Raw genomic sequence first — 26104 nt, 5'->3', positions numbered from 1 at the left:
AGAAAATAAGTCAATATGTAACTTCGTAACTACAGCTAATACACGATGGTTTTTCAAAGTGGTCAAGCTATTAGACTTGCCTTTTGCTGCGAATCACTTTCGACACCATGGCAATTTTGCAGCGGATAAAAAATAAGTGCTGTTGTTGTGTTTCTCGTTTATTATTAAACATAAACATGCCATCTCGCAAATCGGTGGGACTCGACCTCTGCCATCGATTGCTACGGTGTTAGTTAGTTTGTATCGTAGTATGAAGTCCGTGTGTGATTTGTTCATATCTCTTAAGACCCACTTTGTTTGCTGCCTTAAAGAACACGTGGAACATTTGGCAACTTGAAAGCACAAAACAATTTCCTCCATGCTTCAAAGTACGGGTGGGCTATTTCATAATTTGGAAGTACAAAACAATTTTCTAGTGAACTTTTCGCTGTTTAAGCGCCCAGGGATCTTTGATACTTCAGGACCCAGGAACCCGAAATCTATATAGCCGAAGTCGGTTCTCGTGGCCTGCAACTAACACAACCAACAAATTTACCAGTTTTAAGTCACATTCGGAAGAATTTTTCCTTTCTTTTGCATCGTCGCTCTGAATGACGGTTTGCAATTCTTAACACACTTCACTCTGTAAATCCGAAACCGGAAGTCGGCTCGGAATAAAACTCAATAGCGTTCTATGGGAAAGCATGACCTCTTAGTCATGGTTCAGCACTCTCTAAGAAAATCAAGTGCATATTTTTGTCCCATACACACACAGACTCCGGGCCTCGGTTCAGAAGTCGGTTTTCACAGTGATTGCGTATTCTTTCTATATGAAAAAGACGAAAAGTGTTAACTTTTTACAAAACATGCCAAATTTTGAATAAAAAATATTATTGGAAAATTGGTTCAACACTGAAAAAAATTGAGAAATTTCAAGTCTATATAAGAGGACGGGTATAGCGTGATGGATTGGGGGCTCGATTCCCAACCTCCATCACATAGGGTCAGAAGGTCTTTCTGGCCCAAAGAGGTGAATGAACTTAAGGTTAAAACCTCGCTATGAAAAAATTCAATATGCAAAACGCACCCTTTTAAATGGATTGAAATTTTGACTCAAAATAGGTAATTACGTTTCCTACCCACCCTTCATATATTGCAAAATGGGAACTTTTAGGGAAAAAAAACCCTTCTCCTAGTGGTGTGATAATGCCTTTCTCTTCTTTCAGTCTCATGAAAATATATTTCATACTTTTATTAAATAATTCGGATATTCGGATACTAATTTTGACACCAATTGATTCAAGTAGTTCACAAAAGCATGCTTCAATGTTTATGTCACACAGCCAGCATTATTTTTCCAAACTAGAGCTTGACATTTGCGCTGCCTATTTGTATGAGAAGAGTGATGACAATCTAAAAAAACCCTTCTTAGTCCACTTAGTGGAATTTTCATATATCTTGAAAAATCACCATAGGGGGGGGGGGGTTGGTGAGGGGTACCTGAAATTTTCGAAATCGAAAAAAGTTTTTGATGTCAAAAGTCTTAGAATTGCATGAAACGTCGAGATTTAGTGTCATCTCGAAAAAAATTTAATGTGGAACACAATTTTGTTTTCTATATTGCGGTGCAAACTAGAAACTTCAGAAAAATACACATAGAAATGTGGTCAAGTTTTGAACAATTACAGCTCAGTAAATTTTGTATCAAATATTAATATTATGCCACCATTTGATTGGAAATATTTCTACGTATTGATTTAAATGTTCATAGCCATGTATTTTTAATTGTATATCATTGAAATGTTGATTAATAGCTAGCAGTGTCCTATTTGGTCTGCGAAAAATCTCCGGCATACCGGATTTCACTGCCATAGTCGACGGTTTTGAAGGAGTAAGCAATATATTAAAGGGAAAACATCGCTCTGATTGGTCAATCGATGCAAAGGCGAAGCTGATGGAAGCACGCGATGCTATAAATATAAGCAAAATTATAGCTAACGTTCCAGTCCTACGTGTAGCATGCTAGAGCTAGGTTGTTGCTAAACAACAAGACAAAAAGTGCCATAAAACGTTTTGAAGCTTTAATTGGAATGATCTGATCTTGTGTCATGCAAGATCGGATGACATTCCATGTTATGTCGTTTCACCAGAGAAATTGACCACTACCCCAGGGTAAAACACAAGTTTGGCGAAGAGAAGCTTACACACAAGTTTGGCAAAGAACACAAGTTTGGCGAACACAGGTTTGGCGAAGAAAAGCTTAAATATCGACATCCTTATCGTAAGCATTTACAAATATATAATTACATACATTTGGGCTATTGATGTAATTTCGTCGGCTACAAAACAAATACAAATCACGACAAATAGAGTCTATATTCTGGGTTCGCGTGTGCGGTGTTGGTTCCAAATAAAGATCAATCTAAGCCGACGCTCGTGCATTTGCGGATTCAAAAGTGTGACGATTAGGGGTAGATGGGGTAAAACGCACCCCCTAAGGATATGTAGCTATATCTTAACTATAGAGAATAACACGCAAGAGTTTCACGCATGACAATCTTCCGTTATCTTTATTTCTCAAAATTACGTACAAATACTCGCTGAATGCGTTGAAAAATACATGAAATATCTTATTTTCCAAAACCCTTAAAAATTGTCTATTGAAATATATGCGGGCCATAATTCCCGATCGTGAAAAACATGAAAAATATACATTTTAAACTACGCGAAGTGATGATTATCTGAATATAGAGGCAGGATGATCTTAAACAACGGGTAAACATTCATCAAAACAACGGATTAAAGCTCATGACAACCACGGGGCAATATGCACTCTCATAAAGCTTCTTCTTCTTATTTAAATAAAGCTTTAGACTTTTCGTTGACGAAATATTTGCCAGGAGAATTATTGTTCACTATTATTCATTAAATTGATAACTTATGGATAATTTTTATAAACGAATTCTTGAGCATTTTGCCTCACACAATTCGGGTCGTTTTTCCCCCAAAAATATGAGACGATATACAGGGTGATTTTTTAAGAGCTTGAGAACTTTTTTAAACAATAAAACGCATAAAATTTGCAAAATCTCATCGGTTCTTTATTTTAAACGTTAGATTGGTACATGACATTTACTTTTTGAAGATAATTTCATTTAAATGTTGACCGCGGCTGGGTCTTAGGTGGTCCATTCGGAAAGTCCAATTTTGGGCAACTTTTTCGAGCATTTCGGCCGGAATAGCCCGAATTTCTTCGGAAATGTTGTCTTCCAAAGCTGGAATAGTTACTGGCTTATTTCTGTAGACTTTAGACTTGACGTAGCCCCACAAAAAATAGTCTAAAGGCGTCAAATCGCATGATCTTGGTGGCCAACTTACCGGTCCATTTCTTGAGATGAATTGTTCTCCGAAGTTTTCCCTCAAAATGGCCATAGAATCGCGAGCTGTGTGGCATGTAGCGCCATCTTGTTGAAACCACATGTCAACCAAGTTCAGTTCTTCCATTTTTGGCAACAAAAAGTTTGTTAGCATCGAACGATAGCGATCGCCATTCACTGTAACGTTGCGTCCAACAGCATCTTTGAAAAAATACGGTCCAATGATTCCACCAGCGTACAAACCACACCAAACAGTGCATTTTTCGGGATGCATGGGCAGTTCTTGAACGGCTTCTGGTTGCTCTTCACTCCAAATGCGGCAATTTTGCTTATTTACGTAGCCATTCAACCAGAAATGAGCCTCATCGCTGAACAAAATTTGTCGATAAAAAAGCGGATTTTCTGCCAACTTTTCTAGGGCCCATTCAATGATTTGCAAGCGTTGCTCGTTAGTAAGTCTATTCATGATGAAATGTCAGAGCATACTGAGCAAATAATAATGCATGAAAATCATAACCTCAAAAAATCTGAGCAAATACTAATGCATGAAAATCCTAACCTCAAAAAAATCATACATGGTTACATAATTAAACTCGTCTTCCTCACCCTAGAAAATTACTACGGAACGAACATCAAAAATTACTTATAACATAGACATAATTGTTCTTTTTTATTCTTCAGATATGACTGAACCATCGCCGCCAAAATTTTATAGTAATATGTTGATATGGCGGAATTTCAGCAATGGTCCAACAGTACCTTTCAAACGAGTATAAGTTAGTTCAAATCGGTTCAGCCATATCTCAGAAAATTGAGCGCGTATAAATATCTTCGAAAAGTACTCACACACACACACACACACACACACACACAGAGAGACATTTTCCGATCTCGTTGAACTGAGTCGAATGGTATATAACACTATGGGTCTTCGAGACTCCGTTGAAAAGTCAGTTTCCAGCAATTATAAAATTCTAATACCTTTCTATATAGAAAGGCAAAACATAATACAATTTTTGGTGACAAAATCCACATGACAAGGAGATTTAATCAATATGTTAATTTCCGAATATAAACTCTTTCCAAACGTATATTTTCGATTAACTCAGTAAGAGAACTAGAACGAATCATGTTGCGAATTGGCCTTCCATAAATTACGAGTTTGTTAAAAAATTCTGAAAAAATATTTAATTTGAACAAGAAAAAGTTTGTGATGCAAAACTTTTTTTCTTTATAAGTGTCCATCCTGCAATGCTTTAACAGTTTGTAGGGGAGAAAAGTTACATCAAAATCAAAAAATGGCACACTTTTGTATAATGACTGAAATCTAAATTTTCAAGATGTAATGAAATTTTTTATAAATCTCACAACAATATGTATTCGACACTTTGAGCAATACAATATAGGTGATACTATGTGGATTAAAACTATTTTGCCATTCTCTATAAAAAGGTATTAGAAATGCTGAAAAAACGACTATTGAACGAAGCCTCGGAGATCCGTAGTGTTATATACCATTCGACTCAGTTCGACGAGTTCGAAAAATATATGTGTGTGTGCACTTTTCGAAGATATTTTTATCGCTTAATTTTCTCAGAGATTGCTGAATCGATTTCAACAAACTTTGGCTCGTTTGAAAGCTACTCTCGGATCATTTATCAAATTCGAAGATCAAATAGCTGTGACTTCTGGTTCCAGAGATGTGATGGTATAAGTGAAGTAACCAACAAAACACGTTGTTTTTTACCGCTCTACCCGGGTAGAAGTGATTTGCAAACCAATAACAAATTCTGTTATTAAAACCAAACATCTCAATGGTAGAAATTAACATTATTTAGTTTGAAATAAGAGTCAAAATATTAAAAATCATAACAAAACCTGCATGAGAAAATTGCTACAAAATATCAAATTCTGTCATTGTAATATGAAACCAAGAACAAAATATTTATAGAAGTCGAATTTCTCAATTATTTTAGTTTCTAGCAGAATAGAGTAACATCATAAGTATTTCTCTGATCTGATTCTGATGCATTTTTTTCAATAGTATTTTATTTGAAGATAGAACTACTGGATCAATTTACTTAATGAAATTGGAATAGCTCATCAATAATAAAATAAGATATTATAACTAATTTTGATGTTAAACAGATATCGTAGAATTTTTTGATTCCTTGGATGCAATATCACGAAAATATCAAGTATCGCTATGATAACACAGAAACATCAAGCCAAGATATGATGGTAAAATTTGTTATTATTTTGATCTTTGTTTGCTATTTACACCTACCCGGGTAATGTATACAAGGGTGCCAATATTTTGGGACTACCTCTTATTTTGTAAAGCGCTGCTGTTCAAAAGTTTAAAATCCTCGAAAAACGTCCCCATGCAAAATTTGAGGTAAATCGGATATGTGTAAGGGGTGCGCCCGGCGAGCGTTGCCAGGTATACCGATTTCTCGGTATTTATACAGATTTATGACCTCTATACCGCAATACAGATATGTACTCCCAAAATACCGATAATTCACGGATTATACAGATAAATACCGATTCTGTTTTTTAGCTCGGATAGACAAGTGAAAAGGTTGTTGTAAGACCTTTTTTTTTTTGGTTGCCAAAACGAGCTTTGGTGACATTTTCCTGGTACTTATGAAGCAAAACATATTCTGATATCAATATGGCACAGATAGATTTTTGCGCCGAATACAGATTTTTGGAAAAATGACCTGTCAACGCTGGCCCGACGGTTAAGGTTGGAAATTTCCGAAATCAAAAAAAAAATTCAATGCCATAGGTTTTAGAATTACATGAAACTTCGAGATTTAGCGTCAACTCAACAAACAAATTTTTGAAAAATTCGGCTTTCTGGGGCTTTTGAGATAATTTTGATATTTATTTCAAGTCCCAGAAAGCTGATTTTATCAAAAAAAAAAAAGTTTTATAGAGGTGACACTAAATCTCGACGTTTCAGGCAATTCTAAGACTTTTGACGCCGAAAAAAAAAAATTCGATTTCGGAAATTTCATGTACCCGTTACTAACCATCAACCAACTACTGTAAACTACTCGAATCAATCTTAATTAATTGATGTCGAAATGAGTCCAAATGAGTGGCAGAAATTATTTATTAAGAATATTTTAAAAAATCATGAGACTGTTTTGAAGAAAGAGAAAGGCATTTTCACACCACTAGGTGGTTTTCTTTCATTTTCAGTCCTAATATCTAACCATCCTTTAGGCACGTACCCAGAGGAGGGCGGCAAGGGGCCGTGGCCCCTCCCGAAAAAGCAAGCAAAGTCTTGGCATTACATTCATTTTGTGAAATTTGGCCTTTCTGTTTCAACAGACTTCGCAGCCGCTCCTTAGCGTACAGAATCTTTGCATGGCTATTACTACGATCCTATTGATACTAAGAATCCTTCCAGGTCGGGAATCGAACATACGACAACTGACTTGCGAAGACCAGCGTCCTATGCATTGAACCGCCAACCCAGGTCGAAATCAAAGTAAAGTATTTTCCATTTTGGGCTTTTTAACCACTATCTCCGGAATCAGGAACAGAAATGAGTTTTTTGACCATCAACTAACAAGGTTTTATTATGGTCGTCAAATGGTGAGATGACTAAGTCCTCACAAGTCCCTATCTCATGCCTCCCCGAGCGTCTATGATGACATTTGGTCAATAGAACGGCGTCGACTGGGTGCTATCGCCTTCTGCGTTAGTAGCAGAATGAGAGGGTGCGAAATGGCTTGTAGGTTGAAGCCCATCCTAAAATGCAGTGCTTATCATAGTATATTACAACATATAATTCTGTTGTTTATTACATCATGTATTATTATTATTATTTTAATTATTATTATTATTATTATTATTATTATTATTATTATTATTATTATTATTATTATTATTATTATTATTATTATTATTATTATTAGAAAAGCGTAACTTACACTGCGACATTAACTGTTATATTGTATCATAGCATATTATTTCATATATTATCGTCTTACACTATTTTATGTTATTATATACTATGTTGTATGGTATTATACTGCATTGCATTATATCATATTATATTGTATTATATTATAATATATTTTATTATATTATATTGTATTCTATTATATTATGTTATATTGTATTGCATTATATTGTATTATATTATATTATAGGGTTTATTATGAATAGTACTACGTACCTCTGCGCAAAATATAAATTTGTTTTCCTTATAAGTTATCATTTTTAAAGTAACTTTCAACTAAATATCAAGGTCGTCACAAGGTGAGCTTGGTTCTCACTGGTTCCTGTTTCATGCCTACACGTGTGTCTGTGGTGACAAATGGTCTATGGAATGCGTTGATGGCAGATTGAGAGGATGAGAAATGACATATAAATTCAAGTAATATAATATCATAGCATATCGCAACATATCATTTTATTTATTCTATTATTTATTATATAATTCATTGTACTATATTATATTGTTTTTTATTGTTATTTTCATAATTATATTTATTGTTATTATTATTAATTTGTCATCAATAATAATAACATATATTATTTTTATAGATGTAGATATTATTATTGTTATTAGAAGAGAAATATTCTACTTCCTGCAGTATTGCGAAGATAGAAGAGCATAACTGACACTCTACATTAACTGTTATTTTATATCATGTTTTGTAATATATTATATTATATTGTATGACATTGTATTATATTATAATTAATTAAAATATATTATATTATATTATGTTATATTATATTACTTTGTAATCTATTATATCATTTTATGTTATATTAATTTCATTACACTATGTTTCATTGTATTTATCAATATAAAACATTTTGCACGGGGGCGTAAAGAGGAGGGAGCATCAGGGCATCGGACGAATTGATGACTGGACGAGGGATTGTGGATAGCCAGCCCAAGTCACTTGAAGGAAACTTGTTTCCTTCTGAAGGTTTGACATGAGTCTGACGCGCCCTTCTCAAACAAACCATCAGGCGGGTTCAAGCATGTATAGCGATATGCTTCATCCATGCACTGGATATTATGGTTGGAAGAGCATCTTTTATTCCCGCGGAATACGAGTAAGTGACTCTACTTACGTATTCGCCCAACCCTTTTTGTTCGCTTTTCGGTAACAGCTATAGTAAGAAGGTGAATGGATGAGTCATATCGGGGCTACTGTAAGTCTACCCGCATCCACTGGCAAGTCCTTGAACTGATGGTGGCTTCACTTCACATCACATCACATCACATCAACTAACAAGGTTTTATTATTAGTTTTACGTTTCGTCTTTGACTCATCAGTGCAGAGCAGTTCAAATTGAACTGATTAGTGCTAAACTCGGCAGTTCAATTTTAACCGCTAAGCAGACGTAAAGTTTCTGCTACTTACAGAACACTTTTTGTTTTCAATTTGAACTGCTCTGCACTGATGAGTCAAAGACGAAACGTAAAACTAATAAAAACGGTTATGTGCCCTAGCACAAAATTTGGCTAACCCCTAAATAACAAGGTTTACTAATTAAAAGATTTTACCAACCAGAACTCGCTTCTTTTCGCAATCGATTTTTTTTTCGAAGCTGAAAAGTGATTTCAATTAATGTCAAAATTACAGGATATGGTGAAAGAACCATGAGGATTAGTACTGAACAAACATTGTTTGAAGAAAACTTGGAGTCTAAAACTGTGAGTTTTAGCAAAATTCAGCGAATGAAAAAGAAGCCCTGCCGCTGGATGCCGCACTTGCACACTCAGGATTAAAAAGATGAACGCGAGCACACTTCGTAAACATTTTTGCCTATGCTGATGATGATGGTGTCGGTTAGTTACTGTTGACGAAGTCTAGATCCATTAATATACGCCAGAGAATAGAATAATTTAGAGACAACAGACTGAAATCGGCACGAGTGCTCCGAAGCGGCAAGATTTTTCTGTTGTTGCATCGTCACTTCAAATGACGAATTTAAATTTTTATACTGTCCAGACCAGAGATGCTAAAAAAAATTAAATATATTCACTGATCCAGACACGGAAGTTGACTCGATGAAATTCAATTGGATCACAAGGCACTTCATTTGAATATAAATTTGTTAAAATCGGCTCGAAATATTGCAAACTAGAAAAGCTTACTGAATAGTTTCAAAATATTTGTTCCATTTTACATCGTGACTTATAAGAACACACCCTTGAAATTGAAGGTTTTAATACTCATCACTCAGTTTTTCCGGAACCAGAAGTCGAACCAGAACTATGGGACTATATGATAAAAGAAATGTAAAAAAATTGATCCCTTCCCTTTGACACAAAGAACTTCTTGCTTCAATTCCTCATTGTTAAATTCCAAATATGTGAGTACATATTTACATAAATTGCTAATTACCTGCACTCACCCTTCCAAAAAAAAAAAAACAAAACAAAAAATACTAAAGGCACAAGAATTATCAGTTATATGCATTATTTCTTATTTGTGGGCCCCTCCCGAAACGAAATCCTGGGTACGGGCTTGCCATCCTCCGTGGTGTAAAAATCCGGTAAATGTTCACAATTTATTTATCGTACAAGGAAACGAACATAAATTCATGGCACTGCATTTGAAAAAGAGCTCGTTCTCGTGTCGCCTAAAACCTTCGGTATAATTGAAACATTCATGTTAAAATCGATCGTATAACGTTTTTTTAATTACATCATGAATCAAGTTAAGTTATTTTGCAGTATTTGAACTTATTTTTTCGTGATAAATAGTGCTAAAATTGAAAATTTTCAATAATTTTATTGACTACATTTGGTTTCTGTCATCCGATAATTTCTTTGGAATATTGATGTTTTAATTATAAAAAGAATTGTCAGACAAAAAGGGGTTGAACATTTACAAACTGATTTCTGCCTCATGAAGGATCCTTTATTAAGAACAAAGACAGTGCCTCCGGTCAAAATGCATTATCTGATTCATGATCTAAAGTGCCAAAGGAAACATGAAAAACATAATAAAATTCAGTAGCTTCCTCAATACCAGCTAATTATGCTGACAAACTCATCAATTGGAACCGTTTGTCATGCTTCGACGAACCGGAAGGTCCAGTTTAACCCATTTGCGGATGCACGTGAAACCGACAATCAACCACTTTGATATCCGTGGCAGCCTTGAATTTTTTTTTTACCTAATCTAATGAATAACAAATGGTAACGGTCACTTCTTGTTCACCGAGGCAAAGAAATAGGCAGTTTGCTGAATCCGGATATGGAAAAAGTTGACCATGAATTTAACCCATGCAATACCAATGTTAATGATTTTAAACAATTCGGCTTTGTTCGAAAATCCACGACAAACTCATTGAAAATAAACATCGGAATCAATTCCATCAAAGTGAAAAACAGTTCAACGATGACGCTACTACGAAGAATTGTCAGCAAATGAAACGAGTAACTTTATGAGCCCGAAGCAATTAAAAGGTGAGACGCTTTTAGTATCACAGAAAATAATGGTTCCCGGGAAGCCAAGAGCAATGCGAGTAGGAACTACTCATCAGGATGTAGAAAAACATAGAGAAGCTTAAATCAAGATACAATCTCTCGTTCTTTTGTCAAGTTTCTCAGCATTATTTTTTTTTTCGGAAATCCCCACGTCTAAGGTAAAAAAAACAATGCATCTACCGGAATTTGGCCGGCGATCAATGTGAATGGAAACTTTACTTACCGGCAATCAGCTCCTCAACGATCAGCCAGTATCGATCGACGAGGCCGGACCAGTTGCGCCCCGCGTGATACTCATCGATGGCCATCTGGAAGACAAACCGGGAGCCGGATGAAAAATTCGTAAAATTCTCTGCCACACTCATTCTTGCTGTGTTTCACAACGCCTTAGGAGCAGCACCGAACCGCGTGATCCAATTTATGCTTTTTCCTCGTCGCGGCCGTTTGTTTTTCCTTACGTACGGTCGATTTTCACCGATGTAAGCACAAGTTTAGCCTAGTTTTTTTTTTGGTGGGTCGGTTTGCTGTCGCAAAGCTGCTGTTTGCTGTTTGCTGTTGCCGCCGTCCTGCTACGGTCACCGAACACAACAGCGTGGAAAAATGGTCTGAATAATGGCCGGCCTTAAAGGCCGTTTGATTGATGCTTGCTGCCTCTCGATGTTACGTCGTTGAACACTCACTTGGCCGACCGAACACCAACAACAACAACAACTACTACAACAACGTTTTGTCACTTATCCTCAATTCGATTAGCACTACGAGGGGAAGGACTGCGTCAAGGAATCATCATCATCGATCGTGTTTGCAACTCGTTTTCGCAACACAACCCAATGTCCGAAGGGCGACACCCAAACTTTGAACCTGATCACCTTTTTCCAAAAACGTACATCGGTACAAAACGGTTTACGGCACGACACCAGACACGCGATTAAATCAACAGTCAACGGTCCCAGGATTTGTCACACTTCTGGCCTGCGTGGAAACACGCGTGACGGCAGCGTTCAGAAGTTTGTGTACCCCAAAAAAGCAACGCCGCCGAGCCGAACGAAAGTGAAACGACAACTGATAGACACCTGCAGTAGCCCACCTGACGATGGCTTTTTCTTGATCGATTGATCTCGTCGGTGGTCCCAACGCGTGCGTATGCGGAGAGGCTGCACTACGACCTGCACGAGTCACACGAGCCAGATGAGAAAAAAAAGATCTCCGTCGAAACGTGCGAGAATGCGCGCTAGAGAGAGCGCCTTCCGATCAGATCGTCCTTCGTGGTCGCGTCAGCAGAAGAACTTTGTATCCCCACACTCCATCTGCCTCAGTTACACTTCAACAAGATACCACCGTGATTCATGGCACCGAAACACCCGATCATCACCCGATGTGAGTTATGGCGATTGTTATGAGTTATACGCACGACTCTTCCGAACGGATTCGATCGCGCTGGACAAACGTATTTCGGTAGGATGCGCTAAACTACTGAGGGCACCGGAGCCTACAGGCACTATTGACAGCGTAACTGGGTAATGTTGTACACTAGGGTGGCGGTATATCCCGTCAGTTTCAGATAGGAAGGAAAAAAATACTTAAGAATAATACATTCAATCAATTTTGTGCGAATATCAATAAACTGAAATATACAACACTCAACTGACAGACGGACAACCCCAAGTCGAACAGTATTCGTACCGAAGACCAACAAAAAACCAGATCCGCTGTTTCACGAATCGATCGGTTCCTGCTAACCTGAGCAAATTTGTCAGTTATAAATATTATTACCTAATTGTGGAGCAGTCATTGGCATTTCGCGGCACCAGAATGTGATGCCTAAGCAAGAAAGCGGTGCCCAGAATGGATGCACTCAGAACTGAACGTTGCAACGAATTTATACTGAGAATGATTGATCGTATAACTTTGACAGAAACCGGGTTGGTGGTTCAATGCATAGGGCGCTGGTTCTTTTCTTAGGCAGCTGGTATCAAAAAAAATTCTTTAGTTTTGTGATTTAATTTTGGACATTTAGATTTAATTTTGGATTTTGGACACAAAATCTGAATTTGGATTCAGGGCCTGGATTCTGAAAATTCTAGATCTACATAAATGCTGGAGCTGAACCTGGATCCTGGAAATGAATTCTGGAATTGATTTGTCGGTCTGAATTTTGAAAGTGGAATTCTGAAAATGAATTGTGAACTTGAGCCCTAATTTTGAACTCTGGACTTTCATCTGGATTCTGGATTTGGATTTTGGGCTTGGATTCTGGACCTGAATTCTTAACTGAGCTTCGAAATAGAATTCTGAACCTAAATTCTGAATCTTGATTCTGGAAATGAATTTTGGACCAAAATTTTAGATTCTGCACTAGAATAATAGAATTTGATTCTGTATCTGAATTTGTATTCTGGTTCTGGGAATGATTCTGTAAATGAATTCTGGGTTAAGAACTGAATTTTAGACTTGGATTCTGGTTCTAGCGACTGGGAATGAATTCTGGACATAGGTTCTGCATCTGTTTTCTGCAAACCAAAAAAAAACTGTGATTTTACATCTTATTAGATTCACATAAATGGAGCGTCGCAGTTCACGCAAATTTACGTCAAAGAACATTAAATATTGTGTCTAAGACTCCATGACATGAAATTAATGGAATTAAAAAAAAGAATACTGATAGCAACCACCGCGACTTGAACCGAGAATCATTGGATCGCATGTACGTCTGTCAATCGACTGAGCCACAGAAGCATACATCTGCTTGCCTGCTAAAAGGTGCATTTAAATTCATCCAGTCGCATCTGCTAGCAGAACGCAAGTTACAGTCGAAACCAGTAAAATTCAAGCTCGTCTAACATTAAGTCATTACACGGAACGACCGAAATTAGCTCTGCGCCTAATTCGTATTACTGTTTTTGAATTAGTTGATTTTAACAACAAAATTTCCAAAATAACTATAAAATTAGTTCAAATTTAGAATTTACTGTGCTGAAAAAAACTCTTATTTTTAGAGAATGTGTTTAGTTGGCGAATATTCTGGACACAAACCAGCAATATTTCAATCCAACACGAAATTCTCATTGACAACTAATTTCGTTATTAAAATCAGAAACTTTGATTCTATTTATCTATCACCGTCATTACTGAAGGACAGCAGTGTCAAAGCAAAACAATCAATTAAAAAGCTAAAAGGGACAGTCTTGTTGAAACTGCTCGCAAATTGTTTAGATGTTTTTCGCATGTGTTACGATATATCCCTATATAAATTTCTAAACCGATATGTAAAAATGACGTAAACTGTTAGTGGAAAGTGTATTTATTCAGAATTTGTGCGCAGTTGAAGCGATTGTGGGTAATAATGTTTTTACGCGAAACAGTGAAGTGAGTTTCGAATGTTGCACTCTAATTGTACACGTCAAATGATGTTTTTTTGTATCTTCTCATTCCGGGTTACGCCGTCCGATGTACTACTTGTATTAGGTTTTTGTTTTCCGAGTGCTCAAAGTTTTCAGTGAGAGAGTCGATTTCGCGAAGTCGAATGAAGAAAACAGCGATTTAGAAGTAAAATGTTTATGTTTCGCTTATGTCTTTTTCTCCAATACAACATCGTATTTATACCTGCAAATATAGAAAAGATAACCGCGACTGAAATTTTTTTCGGTAGGAGTGTGCCATCTAGTGGCTAGTAGTCATTACGGTGTTAACGAGCGCTATATAGCTGCTAATTGCAGAAACCAATTCAACCATTTATGTTGGTTGAAAACAACGTTTTATTTCTCTAATTCAACTAAAAAATTAGTTGAATGGATATGAAGCGTGCCTTAGCTAAGAAATGGCAGCACGTTTAATTGGTGAATTCAACTAAAAAAACGTGTTTAATCCACCTAGCAGTGAGATGATACCTATTTTTTTTTTGTTTTAATTATAGAGCCTTTAACATCTTAGGTCATTCGCCTCTTCGGACCAGAAAATCTTTCTGACCCTATGTGCGGGGTTGGGAATCGAACCCAGGCGGGCTGCGTGAAAGGCATCGACTATCCCATCACGCTATACCCGTCCCCATACCTATTTTTATCAATCCGCATGTGTTTTTTGCATGAATATTCTTCGGTGTTTAAGTTTTCATGACATTATTTTAATGGCCGTCGTTTTAAGCGACAATTTGAGATTTTAATCACTCATTACTCTGTAATGTCGAAACTGCAAATCGGATCGAATTTGAATCTAGAAGTGTGATAATCGATTAAACATGCCATGATATGTAAGTTCCACTCTAAAGTTTACGGTAATTTAAGGTACTTCCAGAGCCGGTATTCAGGAACCAGCATAACCCAAACCGATTCGTATGGCCATATGACGAATAAATTACAACAGTTTTGAGTTCAACTTTGAAGCTTTTCGGGATTGTCATCTTCTATATCGGTTTGAATTTTAAAAATTCATCATCATGTAATTCGAGAACCGGAAGTCATAATTGGATAAAATTAATTAATTTTTGTATATAAGTTTGTTTTAATTTGAATTTTTGTTTCTGAAATTTGAATAGGCTTTTTTTGAGAAAACGATTGAGCTTTGAGAAACGATTTTATACTGGAACCGGAATTCTAAAAGCGGTATGGCCGAAGTCAGATAAATTCACCTGAGTAGCTGTACAGTTTACATTTGTTTCAAAATATTTGAAAATCAGTTAAGACATCTTTGAGAGATCATAGCATGAATTAAATTTTTAGGTGCCTTCTGATCGACAACTGAATACCACTAAAACTAAAAAAAGTTAATTTTTTTTTATCAACTATCCAAATCTGCTAACCCGATAAACCTGATTAATTTATGTGGAATAGACATTTTTATACTATCCCCGAACCCGGAAGTTGGATCTGACTGAAAAGCAAGATGTTTTATAGAACCTTGAAACTTTTCATTTTAATCTTAGATGATTCTTAGATTTCATTTGAATCTTAGATCGGTTCAGCCATCTACGGGAAAATGAGTTACACAATTTTGATTTCGTTTCACATATCATCCTGTAGTTCCAGAACCAGAGGTCGGAACCAAACATAATGCAGGAACTTTGTTTGGGAGCATACGACTTTTCGTATGAATCTGAATTTGTAGAAAAGAAATTTTCCGAGAAAATTAAGTGAAATTATTTGTCACACACGCATTTGCTGATCTCGACGAACTGATTCGAATGGTATATGGATGTTATATTGTTCCAGCATTTATTGCTGTAAGTAGTTTAAAACAAAATAATTAAAAAAAAATCTGCCATCATCTGGTTTACATATGTCATATTCGAACGATTATGTTGCCAAAAACGAGCCGTGCCAAATTCGGTCCGAGGCTAAATGTCATGAAAAAGGATGCTGTACACAATCCTTTTGGTACTTAGAAACAATTGTATGTAACAGTATAAAAAATCGTGTTTTCCGTTGCTCCCAAGCATTTCTTTGTCATACAGCGCTCAAAACTCCTACTGCTGGAATAGGGAGAAAAGTCGCTTACAGAAAAATTTCGATATCTCCGTTAAAAATGGACGGATTTTAACAATCTATGGCTTGTTGGATAGGTATTACCGTGCGGAATCTAAGTCTGAAAACATATTCTGTTTTCAAGGTCAATTGTGACAGATACTGTCAAAAAACTGAAAATTTTGACATAAAACTTTGTATAACTCAAAAAGTAAACATCCGATCTCAAAACCATTCAATAGCGTTTTGGGTGACGGGGAGACCTTTCATTTGCGACTAGTTTGATCAAAATCGGTTCAGTCATCTCTGAGATCTCGACCTCTTAGTTGACAACACACATACAGACACACACACATACACACATACACACACACAGACATTTGCTCAGTTCGTCGAGCTGAATCGATTGGTATATGTCATTCGGCCCTCCGGGCCTCGGAAAAATTTTCTAAAGTTTGAGCGAATTCTATACCTATTTTTTATATATATAAAAAAAGGTAAAAATAGCCATTTCAACAAATATTTTATTATTATTAAGAATATCAAACTAACTAGAGATTATAAGAGGAGAAAGAATATGAAATCATAGAGCCATAGTACTCAAGGAAGAGCAAGGATGTGAAGAATAAAGTGCGGAAAAGTGAGACGTGACAAGGGTCATTTAAGTAAGCAGAAGGCTTCTCGTATCTAAACTTTTACCTTCTACCAGAGGAGTCGAACTTAGGCATCTTAAAGATACGAGTCATCCGAGTCTCTGATATGTCAGACTCGGATGACTCGTATCTTTATAAAAGTTTAGATACGAGAAGCCTTCTGCTTACTTAAATGACCCTTGTCACGTCTCACTTTTCCGCACTTTATTCTTCACATCCTTGCTCTTCCTTGAGTACTATGGCTCTATGATTTCATATTCTTTCTCCTCTTATAATCTCTAGTTAGTTTGATATCGTTAAAATACCGAAAAAAGTAAAAAATTACTGACTGACCAGAAGTCATAAATAAAAAAGTAAAAAAAAAAAATTATTATTAAGAGAATTAGAATTAAAAAATCTAAATTAGCAAAAGTAAGATTTTTTTAGTTGTCTCAAAAAATAACTAACAAAAATCAGAAAATCAACTAATTTTTTCGCCAAAATGCTAATTTCGGTCTTTCCGTGTACAAATAAAATTTTCCGTCATTTGACAAATTAGGTCTTCATGAATTACATTGCATGAGGGATTAAGTCACCTGTAAAATTCAAATTTTTCAAACGTAATTTTGCGTGAACTGCGACGCTTCATTTATGTGCATCTAATAAGATGTAAAATCACAATTTTTTTTTAAGTGTGTAGTTTCGATACCAGCATTCTAGTCCATAATTCTACAATTGGATACTGTATCTGAGCTTTGGACATGAATTCTAAATCTATTCTGGAATTGGATTTTGTAAATAAATTTTGGACCTGGTTTCTGAATTAGGAACTGGATGTTGAACTTGGATTCTGATTCTAGAAACCGGAGTTCTGGACTTAACTTCCTGTATTCTGCACACCAAAAAAATCTGAATAATACTGGTGACTTGATTTCTCATACGATGTAATTCATAAAGACCTAATTCTTCAAATGACGGAAAATTTCATTTGTATTGACTTAATGTTAGATTAGCTTGAATTTTACAGGTTTCGACTGTAACTTGCATTATACTAGCAGATGCGACTGTATGATTTTAAATGCACCTTTTAACAGCCAAGCAGATGCATGCTTCTGTGGCTCAGTCGATTGACAGACGTACATGCGATCCAATGATTCTAGGTTCAAGTCGCGGCGTTTGCGCTATCAGTATTCTTTTTTATTTCAACGAATTTCATGTCATGGAGTTTTAGACACAATATTAAATGTTCTTCCACGTGAATTTGCGTGAACTGTGCATCTAATAAGATGTAAAATCACAAAGATTTTTTTAAGTGTGTGGACTTGGATTTTTAACCTGGAATATGGACCAGCATTCGGGACCTGGGTTCTTGATCTTAATAATAGAACTGGATCTCGGACATTAATATCAAATAATATTCTTTTCGAAAATACCAACATTCTATCTCAATAAATTGTAAAGATATGATAGAATCAATTTTCATTGGCGAATTTGTGATCCCACTAATGCCATTGTGTGGATGAGTTTCTAACTAATATTAGTTTCATAATGTAGACCGTTACATTCCGAACAATTTTGTAGAAGACGAAATCGCTCTAAATCTTTTAGTTTTCTCACTAGAGAATAATTTTGATATTGAATTTTGTACCATGGCAAGCACACTAATTCCATCTGATGGAGTGATGTCCTAGAGATCATAAAAAATACACAATTTTGACCTTCTGAAAAATCGTGGGGAATTTCGAATCACTATGCAATTGACACAATTTGAACAAATATTAATGTTAAACGTTAATTTATGACTTCGGATAGAAAAAATAATTTAAAAAATTTAATGAACAATATAGATAATAAATCGATGTTCTTATGTTTGGAGCAGAAGTTTCCGATAGTTAACAAAACAATTAAAAAATATCAAAAGTAACACCTTATCTATTTTTGTCGATAATTCATTGTTGTTTTGCCAGTAATATAATTTTTTAGCATAAAAAACTTAGTGATTCATAGCATAGACTGTCCCAGAAAGTATGGACGCAACCAAAAACCGCTGCCATTTCGCAATGGTTCAGAATCTGTCAATTTTTATGGCTGCGTCCTGTTGTTTACACTCTTCTCTAACCACTTGTGCAGTTGTTTATTCGTTTTCATTAGTTTGTTTCGAAATGCGTGGACTTTCAGCAGAAAAACGTCGAAAAATTGTGTACAAATGGTGCACAGAACGCGGACTGTCACTGAGAAAGATAGCAAAAATGGAAGGAGTAAGTGAAAAAGTCGTGCGAAATGCAATCAGGAAGTTCGGTGAGGATAACACCTTTGAGGATAAACCGAAAACGGGTCGAAAAAAGGTCCTGCTAACCCTCAGTTGGATAAACGTATACTGAAGGCGTTCAAGCAAAAGAAGGAGGTTTCAGTTCGGGATGTGGCCAAAAAATGGGCACTTCGAAGTCAAATGTTCTTCGTGCTAAAGAACGTTTGAATCTTCGAACCTATAAGAAACAGAAACAACCAAAACGTAGTCCGAAACAAGAAGCATCGATCAGGTCGGGGGTTCGAAAGCTGTACAAAACGATTCTTGCTGAAAATTTGAACTGCATAATCATGGACGACGAAACCTACGTGAAACTCGATTACAAATCCTTGCCGGGACCACAATATTATACATAAGGGCGATAAGGGCAAGTGTTAAACCAGTCCGAGACATTGATTGAAGTCGAAAAATTTGGTAAGAAAGCTATGGTCTGGCAAGCAATTTGTAGCTGCGGTAAGATTTCGAAACCCTTCATCACCACTGCTTCAATGAACAGCGAATATACACATCAAGGAATGTTTACAAAAACGACTTCTACCCATGATTCGAAGGGAGCGGGTCACATCGCCGAAAGCCATTTCGCCGAAAGTCGTTTCGCCGAATGCCATTTCGCCGAAAGTCATTTCGCCGAATAGGTCATTTCGCCGAAAGTCGTTTCGCCGAAAAGGTCATTTCGTCGAAAGGGTCATCTCGCCGAAAGGGTCATTTTGCCGAAAGGATAATTTTGCCGTAAGGGCCATATCTCCTGCATGTTATGTCTCCTATATTACTGATGTGGCGCAGCACATAACCGAAGCCAAGATGGCTCGGCGGCATGAAGCCGCCGAGCCGACGCCAGCTGAGTCGGCCGCCGACCCGCCGTCGGAAGCGGCGGCCTTTTGCATACAAACCTGTAACCACCTCGTTTGCCCGGTCTACTCAAAGCTAGGTTTCTTTGCTTTAGTTAGGTCACGAGCGGTAGCGAGGTCGGACAGCATATGAACTAAAACGATGTGGCGTAACCGCATTAGTATTTTTTCATTTTCACTTAATAAACGGAAAATACCACCTACATTTGCCTGGTAGATACACCTACGCAATTGCTTCGATGCTTACTAGCTAATAGTCAACAAGTTTTCTTGGGAATTACTTTCTGAGGTTCATGAATCAATCTTTATTCAAGAGTACAACAATCAATCATTATTCAAGAAGTACAATGGTAAGTTAACAAAACGGGCGTTAACGCTATCATCTTTCATTTGTCTTAAATTTAAATCAATTCTAATTACGATTTCAAGACGATTTCAGGATTCGGCGAAATGACCCTTCCGGCGAAATGGCTTTTGTGCGAAATGGCATTCGGCGAAATGTCATTCGGCGAAATAACCCTTTCGGCGAAATGACCCTGATCCGATTCGAAGCCACAAGGATCCTGTTGTCTTCTGGCTAGATCTTGCTTCTTGCCACTACTCGAAATCAACGTAGAATAGAATGGTATACTACCAAAAATGTCACTTTCGTCCCAAAAGACATGAATCCACCAAATTGCCCACAACTTCGACCAATTGAGGAATTTTGGGCATTAACGAAGGCACATCTTAGAAAACATGTCTCGGCAACCGAAACCATTCAACAGTTCGAAAAAGATTGGAAAAAAATGTCAAAACAATGGCTAAGTAGCAAATGTTGAGAATAATATTCTGTTGTTGTAGCCCAATATTGTCAGTATATCGAATAAAATTTGAATATCTAACACTTGTGAATTATTTACAGCGAAATCAAAGTGCGTCCATACTTATTGGGACAGTCTTTATGTTTGACAAAATTCCGGGCCTCGGTTCAAAAGTCGGTTTTCACAGTGACAGCTTCACATACGATCTACAACAAAGCGAGATGATGCGTAATGTCAGAGCATAGCTCTATTCTAGGATCGACGTTCGCATGGCCGCTTGAACGTGATTTTATGTCTAGCAAATCTGTGAACTGACAGTTTCTTGAAATACCACGAACATCCACGGAGCATTTAAGTACATACAACCGCCGAGCCGGACATCATTTTGATGATAATTTAATGCACAATTCACATCGTGCAATTTATTTCATGGGAATTTGAATTTTTCTGTTAAGACAAGACAGACAAATTCTAATTCTTGAGAGCAAGGCACGTGGATAGGCCAAGCAGAACGAAGCTACTGGATGGAAGAGCGAAACGTTTTGATAAGAAATGAAAAAATGTAGCCAGTGTATGATGCAACTCAACGCAAATGCTATCAGTTTTTTTAGTTTAATAAGACTAATAATTATCTTGTGATATTCACTCGGAATATGCTAAAATTGTCGAGCAAAAGGTTTTCAAATTAGAAAAGTAAAAAGTAAGAAGGATATATTCCAGACTCTTGCTGCGCAGTTCTGGTGAGCAAATCTGACGGTTGAATTTGCCAATTCCACTTATTGACTGGAAAATCCCATCACCGTCTGAGGCGCACAATAAATCGATTCCACAGTGTGTGGTTTATCCGGATCGAAGGTTTTGTCTTTCCATGCCGCCGACTGGCAATGAAATGAAGAAGGAAAAAAAACGCATTTATTGACTTTGTTGGTGTTTTTAAACTCTACCATCCCATGGACCATTTGAAGGTCTCGTGAAGACAGTTCTAGAGCAAAGCAGCAGGATCGTTGAATGCGTTCAACCTGCTAGTCGAATTCATTAGATTTGGTTCGATTTTATTGGTTTTTACTAGGTATGTTATGCAAAATCGGCTCAAAAAATTTGACGGTAGATTTTCATTCAAAATGCGGAAATCATTTCCCACCAGTGTCCTCTGTCTGTCCAATGATCTTCATGGATGTCAATTAAAGCAAGCCGTCGAAGCAAACATTGACATGTGAATCGATGAATCGTTGTACTTAGGTTCTACTTCTCCCTTTAGACAGTTTAGAATTAAAACAAAGCGTTTCTTTTATCCTTTTTCACCATGAGAAACCCAGTCTAGACTCACGCGATGCGTTACAGTATGAACGGAAGATCGAAGTGCGAAATTCATGGTAGCAATTGTCGTTACTTCAATTACTTTACTGCTTGGTACCAACAAGAATTGAAAAATAGGATTAAATCTTTCAATTCATGGTCACAAAACCGAGTGCGAAAACGGAAAACCAGTGTTTTAAAGTTTAGAGCACCAATAGAAACCCCCATAAACCGCACTAGTGAATTAAGTTGCGAAAGTTCGTTAAGTTCTTCATAATCAAGATCACACATCTTGAAGGTAGTTCAACTACAAACTTCGACTTTCGATTGATTGATTGATTCAGCTTTGACCGTCTTCATCAGCTGAACAGAAACTACTTACTTTTTTTTATTGAACCGCAGCAAATGCTGAGCAAGATCAAAAATGAGTTCGTTAGCCGCACGCACCGCAGCCGGTCGATCAACATCTAAAATCATCACACCTACCGTAGAAGAACGGATTCGGGCTTGGCTAGTCCAATTTTGAATTTCTAATTCCACAGCCTTCCGCCGCTCAACTCAACTCAACTCTCGGCTGCGGCTCGGCTTGATGAGTTATGCCAGCTGCTTTTGACGGATGGCCCCGAGAAGGTCAACCCCGAAATCTTTTCCGCTTTGCCTTTCCGATTGTTTGATGTTGTTTAAATTGGAGGAACCGGAATAGAGTTTACTTTTGTTTATTTTTGTTTTTCGATCGGTATCACGAATGTAAAACAATTGACCCTCGGTTGACACTAGCACTGAAAAGTTAGTTCGACTTACGACCCTGATAAACGGATTTATTTAGACGACGAGAAGTCATTAGTAGATAGCTTGACTGCACGGTTGAGCGCTATGGGTGATTGTTTTTGGGTTGCATTCCGTTCAGTCATTCTATTATTGAAAACAAGCTTTCGGGGTTCGTCACACCGAACTAACAGACCTTCGACGATAGTTAAGAATCTGTAGGGGAAAAAAGCATAATTAGTCGGAAGGACAAACCGATTTTGATTAGTTTGGTGACTGGTCACCGGACTTGTTATTGGCTTAAGAACTTTTTTTTCCACTGTTTCGTAGCACGAATGTTTTTAATCCAACATCCAGAAGCGGAACAAGATACGGGTTCGAAAGAAGGAAAAGAATCCAGCTGTCAATAATTATTTGAGTTTTTATACTCTTGAGATTTTTATTGCAGTGACACTGACCGTGACAAGTTAGTCTTAAACCGCACTACTAGTTGTATAAAACTGTTGTAAAAAATGTTGAAACAAGAGGAAATGATTGTTTTACTTAAATGTCTATTCAAGATCATTTTTACTATCAACAGGTTTTCTTCAAAGCCGTTTGCTTGCGGAGTCCAAAGGGAGTTTCCAGAAACAAACGAATCCTCATAAATTGAATACATTTATCAAATGATAAACTCTGGACCACAAGTAAGAACAAAACCCTCAAGTTTTTTCTGCCTTTCTCATATAGAAAGGCTATAGAATGTCATATTCCATTCGGTTCAGTTAAAAAAAACTCAGTAAATGTCTGTGTGTATGTGTGTGTGTGACAAATATTGTCATTCACTTTTGTCGAAGGAGGCTAAAATAATTTTCACAAACTTAGATTCGAATCCAAATCCCTGAATTTCATTCACATCCGCCTTCCGGATCTGGAATTACAAGGTGTGAAAAGAATTCAATGGCTTCTTTCGACGATGGCGTAACCGTTTTTTACCATCTTAGATTCAACTGAGAGGTCTTCAGATACCATAACAATATCCCGATTTTCATTCAGATCCAACTGTCGGTTCCGGAGATAAGGTTCTTAGAGAAAAAATCTGTTTTAATCCAATGCAAAAATTAATAAAAATCCTACAATTTAAAAAAAGTTTCAAAGATTTCTACTACATTGATATACTACATTTCAATTGAAGTTAGTGAAAATCTATTCAATCATATGTGAGAAAGCGAAGTGGGGTAAATTATCACATTTGATTACTTTTGTCGGTACTTCTGAAATCGGAAACTGCTCATATGGAAAGGCTATACAATCACTGCAAAAACCAACTTTCGAACCGAGGCTCGGAGGGCCGAATGTCATATGTCATTCGACTCAGCTCGACGAACTGAGCAAATGTCTGTGTGTGTTTGTGTGTGTGACAAATATTGTCACTCACTTTTCTCGGAGATGGCTAAACCAATTTTCACAAACTATTCAAATAAAAGGTGTTATGGACTCGTACAAGGTTCCGGAATTTCGTTTCCGAATTACCAGTAATTCCAGAATTACCAGAATTTTTTTCATAAGCTACCTCTTTATATTTGCTAGTTAATTTCTCTAGTTGTCCGACCATGAGAGTTTGTAACCAACTCATGTCTTGTAACAATAACGCTCCTGGATTGGACAGAAGGAAAATCAACTTGGTGAAGAATCTACCCGACCTTGCAAAAAGATGTTTGTTGGAATTGTTCAACAAGTTTCTTGAGCAAAATATTATACCACCAAACTGGAGGCAAGTGAAAGTTATCGCCATTCAAAAGCCGGGGAAACCAGCTTAAAATCACAACTCATATAGACCCATTGCAATGTTGTCCTTCATCAGAAAATCGTTCGAAAAAATTATTCTACGACGTCTCGACACTTGGGTCGAGACGAACGGTTTGTTGTCAGATACTCGGTTTGGTTTCCGTAGAAATAAAGGTACGAATGATTGCCTTGCATTAATTTCGTCTGACACCTAAATTACCTTCGCTCAAAAGCAACAAATGGCATCTGTATTTTTAGACATTAAAGGAGCATTTGATTCAGTTTCCATTGATGTTCTTTCTGACAAGCTCCACCAACATGGACTTCCAGCGGTTATAAATAATTATTTGCACAACCTTTTGTCAGAGAAGTGCATGTATTTCTCACATGGCGACTTGGCAACAATCAGAATTAGCTACATGGGTCTCCCGCAAGGATCATGCCTCAGTCCACTCCTGTATAATTTCTATGTAAACGATATTGACAGCTGTCTAGTAACCCCCTGCACACTAAGACAATTGGCAGATTATGGCGTGGTTTACGTTACTAGACCCAAAGGTAACAGTTTGGCTGAAAAGTTCGTATCGTTTAATAGAAACACACATTTTTTTGCCAAAATTCGTTTTTATTATTCAACATAATTGCCATCAGAGGCGATACAGCGATTATAGCGATCTTCCAACTTTTCGATACCATTTTTGTAGTACGATTTGTCCTTTGCCTCAAAATAGGCCTCAGTTTCAGCGATTACCTCTTCATTGCTTCTAAATTTTTTACCAGCGAGCATTCTCTTGAGGTCTGAGAACAGGAAAAAGTCACTGGGGGCCAAATCTGGAGAATACGGTGGATGAGAGAGCAATTCGAAGCCCAATTCGTTCAATTTCATCATGGTTTTCATCGACTTGTGACACGGTGCATTGTCTTGCTGAAAGAAAACTTTTTTCTTCTTCAAATGAGGCCGTTTTTTTGAAATTTCGTCCTTCAAACGCTCTAATAACGCTATATAATAGTCACTGTTGATGGTTTTTCCCTTTTCAAGGTAGTCGATGAAAATTATACCATGCGAATCCCAAAATACAGACGCCATAACCTTACCGGCCGATTGTTGAGTCTTTCCACGCTTTGGGTTCGGTTCATCGCGTGCAGTCCACTCAGCTGACTGTCGATTGGACTCTGGAGTGAAGTGATGGAGCCATGTTTCGTCCATTGTTATATATCGACGAAAAAAATCGGTTTTATTTCGATATAACAGCTCCAAACACTGCTCAGAATCATCAATTCGTTGTTGTTTTTGATCGATTGTGAGCTCACGCGGCACCCATTTTGCACAAAGATTTCTCATATCCAAATATTCGTGAATAATATGTCCAACACGTTCCTTTCCTTTAGG

General features: G+C 37.0%; 1 protein-coding gene across 1 annotated transcript in view; it reads right to left on the bottom strand.

Moving 5' to 3' along the window:
• The window catches only part of LOC131437372 (elongation of very long chain fatty acids protein 7-like), a 64565-nt gene extending 52358 nt beyond the window's left edge, over nt 1-12207 (bottom strand). Inside the window, exon 1 of the mRNA XM_058606657.1 lies at nt 11063-12207. Coding sequence (XP_058462640.1) covers nt 11063-11204 — 142 coding nt within the window. The 5' untranslated portion in view covers nt 11205-12207. The remainder of the gene's footprint in view (nt 1-11062) is intronic.
• Between the last annotated feature and the right edge of the window lie 13897 nt (nt 12208-26104).

The sequence above is a fragment of the Malaya genurostris genome, chromosome 3 (genome assembly GCF_030247185.1).
Source record: "Malaya genurostris strain Urasoe2022 chromosome 3, Malgen_1.1, whole genome shotgun sequence".
NCBI classification, from domain to species: Eukaryota; Metazoa; Arthropoda; class Insecta; order Diptera; family Culicidae; genus Malaya; species Malaya genurostris.
This window is presented reverse-complemented; position numbering and strand designations above follow the sequence as displayed.